The sequence below is a fragment of the Denticeps clupeoides genome, chromosome 8 (genome assembly GCF_900700375.1).
Source record: "Denticeps clupeoides chromosome 8, fDenClu1.1, whole genome shotgun sequence".
Taxonomy (NCBI): Eukaryota; Metazoa; Chordata; class Actinopteri; order Clupeiformes; family Denticipitidae; genus Denticeps; species Denticeps clupeoides.
The window spans coordinates 2,568,582-2,579,664 of record NC_041714.1 but is presented as its reverse complement, the minus strand read 5'-3'; the positions used below and the strand labels follow the sequence as shown (position 1 = coordinate 2,579,664).

The window sequence follows — 11,083 nt, the reverse complement described above, 5'->3', positions numbered from 1 at the left end:
CAAGAGATCACACAAGAACCAGGGACAGGGGGCAGAAAGGAAAACACAAGAGTTGAGAAAAACTTCCTCTGTACATAAATACTTTATTTCCTATGACTTTCATCCTTGTATTCAGTCTATGAATAAACTGCATTCATCCCATTGTGTGTATGTTCCAGGATGTGGAACCTCCACTTCACTGTCTGCAGCTGCAGTTCTTCCTTGAAATCATGTGATCAGTGGTGGCACCAAAGCCAAACCAACGGGCACATACGTCGGTCCACTACGAAGACAAGGAATATCCTTCAAGGCTGAAGTTCCTTCTTCAGGTTTTTGTCAAGCAGCACCAGGCTCTGCACTGCCAAACTCCTGCAGTCAGCATCAACATCAGTTTCAGCAACATCTGAAACACAAAGACACTACAATAGCTAAAAGATCAAAAACATATTCCTGTGCAATAGTGGATGGGAGCGTTTGATAATGGAACATCAGTTACAGTGGTGTGATTTCTTACTTTTTAAATGTTTCTGATCATCAAATAATATTCAACATTAGTCAAATACAACACAAGTAAACATAAAATGCGGTTAAGTGAAGGATTTTATTATTAAGGAAGAAAAAAAATCCAAACCCACATGGCCCTGTGTGACAAAGTGATTGCCCCATAAACCTAATAACTGGTTGGGCGACCCTTAATAGCAACTACTGCAATCAAGCATTTGCAATAACTTGCAATGGAGTCTTTTACAGCGCTGTGGAAGAATTTTGGCCCACTCATCTTTGCAGAATTTTGGTAGTTCAGCCACAACGGAGGGTGTTTGAGCATCAACCACCTTTTTAAGGCCATGCAACAATAGAATCTCAATAGAATTCAGGTCAGGACTTTGACTTGCCCACTCCAAAGTCTACATTCTGTTTTTCTTCAGTCAATCAGAGGTGGACTTGTTGGTGTGGTTTGGATCATTGTCCTGCGGCAGAATCCAAGTTCTTTTCATATTATTATCATTATTATTATTATTGTGGACACGAGTAGATGGCCAGACATTTGCCTTCAGGATATTTTGGAGACAGCAGAATTCATAGATCCACTTCAGGTCAGCAAAACTTCCCCAGACCGTCACACTACCACCACCATATTTTACCGTTTGGTTTGATGTTCTTTTTCTGAAAAGCAGTGTTACATTTACACAAGATGCATTGGGACACACACCTTCCAAAAAGTTGGGGTAATCCTGAGAAGGTTCACCACTGTTCCATGTTTTCAAACTTCGAAAGATTGAAAACTTGTCATGTGATGCACGGGACACAGAAAACTAGTCTCACTAGTTAAAATGAAGTTCCACAATAAAATTCTGCAAACTCTACAAGCATTCTGACAAAATTATTGCACCAAATATTTCAGTGTATAATGGGTGTCAAAACTGTGCAACACTTCAATAAAATAATGTTTATGCAAAACCAATATATGCAGCTAAAATGACAACACGGGACAACAATATCACTGGTCTAAAAGTTACACGAGTGCTGTTAAGTTTAACATATGATAGTCAGTAGTAAGAGTTAAAATGTGGTGCATTGTATGAATATTTTAATTATGCCTGCTGCACTATTCAATATAACATATATACACTGAACTTTGAATGTCTGAGTTATGATGTTAAATGATGTTCCACATTATCTGAGTATCCCATTAAATATTAGAACCAGTTTAAATTTTGGTTTCATCTTCCAGAGAATCGCAATACATCACTTTGTCAGGCATGTCTCATTTAAGTAATTTCTTGATTGAAAACACGTGTGTCAGTCAGTCATCAGGCTAGGTGTGATGAACCACTGTTATGTTATATTTTAATGGGGGGGGTGACAATCACTTTGTCACACAGGGCCATGTAGGTTTGGATTTTTTCTCCCTTAATAATAAAGTCCTTCACATTTGGTGTTTACTTGTGGTGTCTTTGACTAATCTTTTTTGATGATCTGAAACATTTAAATGTGGCTAAGAAGGGAAAAAGTAAGAAATCATAGAGGGGGCAAGCACTTTTTCACAACACTGTATGTCTTACTGACTATGTGGCGTTCTGGATAAGGGCATCTGCTTAATGAAAGTGAAGTGATTGTCCTTTTTAAAACATAGCACAGCACATGATGCACACAATGAAATGTGGTCTCTACATTTAACCCACCACCTTTAGTGAGCAGTGGGCAGCCATGAAAGGCACCCAGGGAGCAGTGTGAGGATAGTACCTTGATCAAGGCCACCTCATTGGCACCTTGGCGGTTACGGATTCGATTTAATTTAATGTTAAATTACGGATCTGGTTCCTTAAACGCTTTTTTGGGGACAGATAAGGAGAAGGTGAAAAGAAGAGAAAAGGTCCATCCAGCTAACCGTACCTGCCAGCCAAGTTCGAGTGTCCAGCACATCTTCATTCAGTTCAATTAGCAGATTTTGACTGGGCATGCTCATAAACACAGCACACACACACACCAATACTCCTCGCCTCACACATCTGAGGAGAACAGAGCAAAAAGTGGGGTGATGAGTTGGGAGCTACATCGTGTGCTTATCAAGTATTTAAAGTCTTAGCTCTGTACGCATTCTATATACTCACTGGTCGGCATGGAAACGCAGTGCCCACACAAAGTCCATGAGAGCCTTACCCATCTGTGTCACCACCTACATACAAACACAGCGTAAGAGAGAAATGATCATTACAGGTTTTAGAAAGGCATGTGCAGAGTAAAAATGTCCCATCCATCCCATCCCCATGTGTGATGCAATTTATGTAAATGTATATTTATATACACACACACACACACACACACACATACTTTGGATTTGGGTGGGGGGTTGTAGTTTCCACATTTATGTTTTGTTGTAAATATTCTTGTGTTCTATTAAACTCAATAAACAAAGTAAAAAAAAAAACGTACCGGTGCATTAACAGCAAGATGCACGAGCATGCCGAGCGTGTTCAACAGCCGACTAAGCACCATGTGGTCACTTCCCAGCAAGTCAAAAGTCACCTGTGGTCTATGAATACAGGAAGGAATGGAGGTCAAAATATGAGGTAAATAAGTGCTACACAACTTATTTGCTGATTGTTTATCATTTTTTTAGAATTGAGCTAAGAACACCTCACAATAATAACTGTGTTACTGGACAAACAGAAGAACAGACTGGTTGTAAGGTAAGGACCACCTAACTTTATGTAACTTTGTCACGAAAAACATACTTTCATAAAAAAGAATGCAGCATTTTTTCTTCGAATGGGATGTATGTGTTTAATTCATGATATCATATTTTGAAAAAGAATAACAGCATTGCTGCTCTATTATGACTCCTTATAAATTTAAATTGCTCACATTAGTGGCATCAGAACCTTCACTAGATGGTAGCATTCATGATTACACTACATGAATCCATACTGTACTTTTTAATAATTAGCATCATTTAGAAGGGCCAAAATGAATCATACAATGTAGTATTTTTTTAATACAAGCATCTACACCTACATACCTGTCATAATTTCTTAGCAGGGGAAAAAAGAAGCAGCCAGCAACAGGAGCGTAGCGATTTGGTTGGGCGCTGGGAGGGGCCTGAGAGGGACCCTAGAATACAAACCAATCCAAAAATATGCAACAGCAACAGATGTATTAACCATGCAAAAATCCAACACCTAGAAAAGTCCTGCCTTGCTTATGTATTTGGTTTTGCTCCGAATTCGCTGCTCCACCACCTGCTTCCAGTGTACAAGATCACTGTATTGGTCAAAAGCAGTCACCATGGCTGCAGGAGGGGTACAGTCAGGCTTCTTTGTGATTGGCTGAGAAAGCTCATGTGCAGAAAGAGCCAGTACCTATTACACAGAATAATAATCAGGAAAACGAACTTTTCACTGACATAGAGTGTAATCTAAGAACAGATTAGAAACAGGTTGCAGGAAAAACCTCTGACCTCCAGGATGTCCAGCCTCTGGCGCAGGTTGTAGTTTAAAGAGTAAAACTCTGTAGTTAGATAATCAGTCACCTAAAGAGTGAAAACACAAAGTAAAAAACTGAAGGAATTAGATAAAGAAAGAGAAGAGACTTCATAGGAGTTTCCCCAGTGAGTGCTAACTTACAGGTTGTGGGTCAGTGACAGTGAGGGCCACCATGGTGTTGTGTCTGAGACTGGTAAAGTTGAGAGTGTTATACTTGTCTTCTAAGTGCAGCATGACCTTAGTGAACTCTGTGCTCACCTAAAAATACACACAGACACTATGGTTTATAGAGACCTATGGTTTTGATCTAAGTAGTTATTTTCAGTCATCCAACTCATATTGGTATTTCAGCCACTGAGAGACCTCTTGGGTGACTGTAGGGTTCTTCCTTAAAAGATCAGCAGCAGCCCACAAACACGCAGCCACACGGTCTGCATCATCAGAGTTGATTAGTCCTACAATACACACACAGATGCAGGCGTACCAATAAAACAAGCAATCAATATTCATTCCTCAATCCCCAAGCCACAACTGACTCACGTGACTGTTAACCCATAGTACAGGGCTGCATTCTGTAACTACATATTATTAAATAATATGTAGTTACAGAATAAAATAATATGGTCCCCTGTCCTGATTTTTTTCCCTTTTATATCGGTCTTAGTGATCCCCTAATACTATATCTGAAGCCTCTTTAGGAATTCAGCCTTGGTGCAGATTTACAGCCACTTTGATCCAGTCCTACAATGAGATTCTCCAGGATCCACCATTTCAGTGTCTGTAGCTTTAAATGCTAATGAGGAGGAGAGAGGCGGGACGAGGAGGAGAGCAGCCTATAGAAGTGAGCGGGCATTTGTGGAAATGATGTCATCAACAGCAACCACAATGTTTGGCGCAGTCAGGAGGTCAATCTAATTTTTCCAGAAAATAATTAAATGAACCCGCTGGTTCTTCAGAGTATCGCATGACGGAACTAAAAAATACATTTGTGCTCCAATCATCCAATCAACTGCAATGCTTTGCACATTTTCAAGCCATGACGGTCAGTGGATATAATGTTTTATGGGAGGGGAGGAAAATTCTCTGGGTGGAAAAAGCATGAGAAAGGGAGGTAACTTTTCCCCTTATGACATCAGATCCAAATCAAATTCCAGATCTGACTGTCTGAGCTGCTGGTCTCTGAACGGTGAAGCAGAATGGTCAAAGTACTCTTTACACCTATCGTCCTTTCTAGCCACTGCAGTTAATATAGAGATGGCTTATATACCTTCTAAGCAGTCTCTGACGTAACGTGGAGTTGCCGATTTCTGCCTCTCCTGATCAGCAGGCATGTCATAAGGGGTCAGCTCATCATCACTGAAAAGAATTAAAAGAAAAATTGAGTTTAAAATGTAGGTCTAAGAGAAAAAGAGAGAAACCAAACCACAACTGGGTGAATAGTAAAGAACAAAATTCCCTGGTGAAACCCTGACCTGTCCAAGTCGGAGTTAGTGGCTTGCGCATCAGGTGGATCTGAAACCTCTGACTGTTTAGGTGGGTTCTCCACAATGACCTCTGGGGCAGGGTCAGGGCTATAAAAAATTTTTACTTATTGCTTTAATGAATTTTTTTTACCTAAAATCTACTCGTGATGAAATAAAATAAAACATCTACTTAAACACTTATGATAAGTGTAAGATTTACGAAAACTTTTAACTCAGTTCATGACTTACCTTTGTGAAGAAGCTGGGTTGTTGTCTACAGGCTGCATCATTGCCAGCAACTCACGGGAATCATCATCAGGTTCATACTGACAAACGTATATATTTCACAGAGTGATATGACTATTTAAACAATCAAATGTGCTTTTAATTAGTTTGTAAAATGAACCAATGAAATAAAAATGGGACAAAACATGCCTGGTGTGTAATGTGAACAATGTGGTTGTGTGTTTTACCTGAAATGAGAGCTGTGTTGAATGTGTGTCCAGTTTTTGACTGATGCATTCTCCAACCACCATTCCAATCCTGCGTATGAGCAGCACATTGCTGTCCAAATGGCACTGAACACCACTTAACAGACACTGTAACAGGTCTGAATTAAAGACAGAAAAACCAAACTGTGTCTATCACTGAATGTTTCTGAAAGCATTGCAATGCTGTGTGTGTGTGTGTGTGTGTGTGTATGTGTGTGTTACCTGAATGTAGCTGCTCTAACTCCTGAGCATTAAGTAAGTTCAGACACAGCAGCAGTGCTTTGCTTACATACATCTGTTGCTCTACTGGTGTGTGTTTAATTGCACTTTTGTTACTCCATGCATTACACACACCCTGCAACAGCTACAAGAAAAAAAATACACACACATCAATAAAGAAAGGAAATGGGATACAGTATCAATATGCTGGTTTATTGATGGGCGGGCGTAGAATTGTATCTGCACTGAGGAGACCAAAATTATATTTGTAAACATTAAATGTATAAACAATAATTACCCACCCAAACGGATAATCAATTATCATGAGATAGATGCAAAAATGGATGCTGAAGATGTGAATCAGAGGCAATTACATTTTAAACCCACAAATCCCCTCTTGTAGTGTGCGCAAAGAAAGCAAAAAGTTGAACAGTGCAAGAGCTCTCAGGTCATGGCTGTATGGAAATAGCACATAAATGGATTTATTTATTTAAAATGCACAACACAGCATAACAGTCAGGTTGACTTTAGGGACGATTACAGCTCTAACATAAACTTAATCTAAACTTAAATCTAATATAATGTAAAGTTTTAAATGAATTATTTTATATTTTGTTAATGTGTGTATGTTGGAAGGAAATAGGTTTGAGGGGTCTTTAGGGAAAAAAGTTTGGGAACCACTGATCTTACCACTGATGCCTTGCTGGTTCAGCCCAAGGCTTTTGTGCTGTCTTACCTGAGTAAGTAGTGGTCTGCGCTCATCATCCAGAGCCAGATAACCTAGAAGGTTTCTCACCACAGAGACCTAAGAAAGGTAAAGTGGGATTATATTTACCAATCTATATATATCTCAGAAAATCACAGTTACACACTGACTTTTACCTTGTGGTGGTACTGCAGCAGTATGAGTTTGTGGGTGATGACAAATTGGGCTTTCGTGTTCTTCAAAGCTACATTTCCCATGATCCGGGACAGTGCCTCAGGACTAATAGAAATGATAAAACCATACAGGCAATGTTAGAAACACACACAGGAACATGGGAAGACCTCAATTAGAAAAGGAGGGCATATTTACCAATCAACAGTCTGAATGAGACTTGTTACCACCGCTTCCATCCAACGATCCGGAACATTCTCCAGCAATTTAACACACACACGGCACCACAGGGCATCAAAGTGTGTATGAGCACTTAGCTGTGGAGCCAGACTCCCGAACAGCAGTGCTAAACACACACAAATAAACAATGTGCACTGAACATGAAGAAATAGTAATATGCATTTAAAAAAAACAAACCTTCACTCTAAACCTTGAATGTTCTGCTACAGCTGCTACTGTACACTAAACATCGCTCAGGTTTGTTGTATTGTATTGTATGGACACTGACAGTGAAAAAAGTGAAAGTGAATTATTGTCATTGTGAAACACTGCAGCACAGCACACGGTGACACAACAAAATGTGTCCTCTGTATTTAACCATCTCCTTTGGTGAGCAGTGGGCAGCCATGACAGGTGTCCGGGGAGCAGTGTGTGGGGACAGTGCTTGCTTAGGGGCACCTTGACTTTTTAATCAGGGCATGATTTCTATGATCAGCTTTAAATTTCTTTTGAAATTGTGTCATCAGCTTTTAATCACAGAAAAGTTGGCAAATTTATAAAGTACATTTGAAATCAGTGATGTGCTATAAATGTGCCACCTAGGACACAGATAGGACCTTACCACCGTATCCCTGAGCACAGGCCTTTCCCAGAGTCTCAGCTAGAAAACTCAGAAAGCAGTCCTGTCCACCTGAAAACACACATATACAGCAGACAATTACTTTTACATCTGTCCAATACCGTAAAACAAGCAATAGAAGTTTTTTCAGCATTTTATTACAAGAAAACACAAGACGAAATCTACCTGACTGGTTTTCCATATTTTGAAGTGTGTAGTAGGACATTATTTAGCTACAGTCTCAAATTATTGGTTGTTTAATGAGCAAATTGACATTCACTCTGCATGCGTGAAATGTGCAGGGAGGATTTGGACATACATTGATTTCCAAATAATTGCTGGAAATAATGCAGTAAATCTGCATGGGTTGAGGGGTGGATTTTCCCATCCATATATGCACATACAGTGTACATACATATACACACAGGACTAATCGCTTACTTCTAACAAAGGAGCAGCAAATTGGATGGGAGATCGGGATTATCCTTTTCCTTTAAATTCCATTGTAGTTGTTTTAATACACTGTAATTAATTCGAACTGCACGTTCTTGATTAAACAAATCACATTCAGAGTGGATGTAAAGTAGTAGAGAGTCACATATCACACATTTCACTTTGTAACAGCACTCATTGCTTTCAACATATTTGGGAACAACTGATTTGGAGCAGTGTCATTCAGTAAATGGCATGTGCTGCTAATATTGCACTATATATTATGCAATAACTATATTCATGCGTCTGCTCACTTCTCAGGGCTTGGCAGGTCTTCTCCAGGGTGTTCAGGATGGCACTGCCCAGTAGTTGACAGTATGGTTGTGGGAGGAAAGCAGCAGGTATTTGTGGGTGGAGCTTGTTGGCAGTGATGGAGGGCAGCCCCACCAGCCGACCCAAAACCACCTCTCTGAACTGGGGAGAGTCCCCCGTGTTTTCTTTTTCGGTACGTGACCACAGAAGGGTTTCTATGCGCCCTGTGCGTAGAAATTCTTCCAGAACACACACCAGATGCTCAAGACCTAGACTGGGACTGAGAGAAGCACACATACAACCTCAGGGAAAAGAGTTTCACCACAAAACAACCTGAATCACAATTCACACAAACCTGCTTGCAGTAATTGCATCCAGCAATATAAGAAGTGCTTGGTCTGGAGGACCGGAGAGGAACTGTCGATCCCACCATGCCTTGCGCTGGGCAGCAGTCATGCGATGAAACCAGTCTGCAGAAAGTCCTTTCACCAGCGCCTGCAGAACGCGAGTATAGTGTGAGCGACAGAACTCCAGCCTCTGTTCGGAGGGGATGTTGCCGTGGTGTCCGTCTTCCAAGTAGCACAAAAGCTGACGAAGAACCTTCGTTATGTCATCTGTGTCCTTTGCGGATGTCAGTGTTTTGATGCACTGAGCTACTGCCAGCCGAACATTTCCTTCTCCATCGGCAGAAGCCATCCTTTAGAATCTTCTTCAGTGAGCTCTATTTAATATGCAAATACTTCCCCAAAATGTAGATCTTGCTCTGCCATTATGAACCTGTAACCTCTTCCAAGAGTCCCAACCTACAGAAAATATCATCATATACATCCATGTCAGCACGTGCTATGCAAACATCAATTTACGGTTTCATATTTTAATCGACACAGGTTATTAAAACCGCCTAAAACATCAGCATTTTATTGGTCACGTGTTCGAATAGTTACATAAGCAATATTATGACATTTAGATTCATGTAAAGGAGACAGTATTAAGCATGAAGAAATGTAAGCAGCGAGGAGAGATATAATTATTCACATGCTTCGGATTTTACTGCTAATTCATAACCAATTATGAATACAATGGTTCATCAAATCTATAGAATTTTAAAGGAAAAACCACGTGCAAACCTTTCTGTTGCTTTCTTAAAAATACTACGGCTATATGACATGATGTGCACTCGTAAATTTTTCCGGCTGGAAACTATATTGTTACTCGTACTCGTTCCCATACTCGTATAGCATAAATGACTGAAAAACGCCACCTATACACGAATAAATCTATTCGTTAACATTTTATCTAATTTATATATAGGCGAAATTAATTAGTAAATGTATTTACAAAAATTCTACCGTGTTGTTACCAAGTGCGGTTACCAAGATTGCCTGTTTGCCAGGGGGAGCCTTTTCAGAAAGGGACCCGTTCTGGCCAATCAGCGAGCAGCATCCGTCCACGCGCAGATATTTAATGAGGCTCAGTATAAAATATTGAATATTCAATTAGCATATTGCACAGTATTGCACTAAGTGTGAATAAGTGTGAATATTGCAACTATGTTGAGTAATGGAACACAGCTAAATTTTAGTCTTTATCCCAGGCACAAGCGGCATCTTATTCGCCAAGATCTCAGGGAAGAACGTCATTCTTATAGAGGTCTTTGTTGAGCTATTCTCTGTGAGGGAGACAGTGCCCAATACGCTGAGCCATTTTACAGCCATAGATACTAAATACAATGGGCCTGTAGTAACTAAGGTCACTCGTGGATGGGTTTTTGGGGAGAGGCATTTTAGTGGCTGACCTGACGCAGTGTGGGACAGTAAAGTTTCGGTCCTTTATTTGGTATTTACAGACTGAAGCATACAGCTCTATCCCGGGACAGTGAATGTCTGTGGGGTCTGTGTGGTCTGTGTGGCCTCTTGACCTCAAAGATGACAAATAAAAGCAATTTAATTCTCCTGACATTGAGGGATCAGCACTAAGGGTGCAAACTTGACTTGGATTATTCTTAGCTTTTTCTTTCATAGACATTATTCACTGCTTTTATGAGTTTCCAAAACTCCTCTTTCACTGAGCCATGTCACCATTCCTGACAGGGTTACGGGCTCTCAGAAGTGACTGGACCTTGCTTGTCGTCCATGGACTGTGGCTTGGATACCCTTTCGAATGATCTTTGAAGATTATGGTTTGTACTGACTTCAGTGACTCTTGCAGTAACTCTTTAAAAAAAAATATATTCACTAAACAAATTATTTTTAAATAACACAGTGAACCATGTCTATAAATTGTAGACAGTATGGACATAGTAATCACACTTCTCTGGATCTCTGTTGCTAACATTTAGCATTAGAATAACTGTTTTGTCAGGGTCTTGCCCTGAATTTTACACTTAATGGATTTAATGCAAATGCAAAACTTGTGATTTGATAAAATGATTCTCCGCATTAATCACACATATATTTACATACAAAAACATGTATATATATAGTTAGATA

General features: G+C 39.9%; 1 protein-coding gene across 1 annotated transcript; it reads right to left on the bottom strand.

The window, feature by feature from the left end:
* Positions 1–63: 63 nt before the first annotated feature.
* On the bottom strand, positions 64–9,784 carry telo2 (TEL2, telomere maintenance 2, homolog (S. cerevisiae)). The gene is made up of 21 exons (XM_028989266.1): positions 9,722–9,784; positions 8,950–9,397; positions 8,597–8,874; positions 7,854–7,922; positions 7,211–7,358; positions 7,018–7,120; positions 6,872–6,940; positions 6,139–6,280; positions 5,899–6,035; positions 5,675–5,751; positions 5,435–5,533; positions 5,230–5,318; positions 4,326–4,417; positions 4,104–4,220; positions 3,938–4,009; positions 3,675–3,839; positions 3,500–3,591; positions 2,914–3,013; positions 2,592–2,656; positions 2,374–2,489; positions 64–382 (listed from the first exon to the last, which is right to left on the bottom strand). The coding sequence occupies exons 2-21, from the start codon at positions 9,288–9,290 to the stop codon at positions 285–287; spliced, it is 2,469 nt and encodes an 822-aa protein (XP_028845099.1). The 5' UTR covers positions 9,291–9,397; positions 9,722–9,784; the 3' UTR covers positions 64–284.
* Between the last annotated feature and the right edge of the window lie 1,299 nt (positions 9,785–11,083).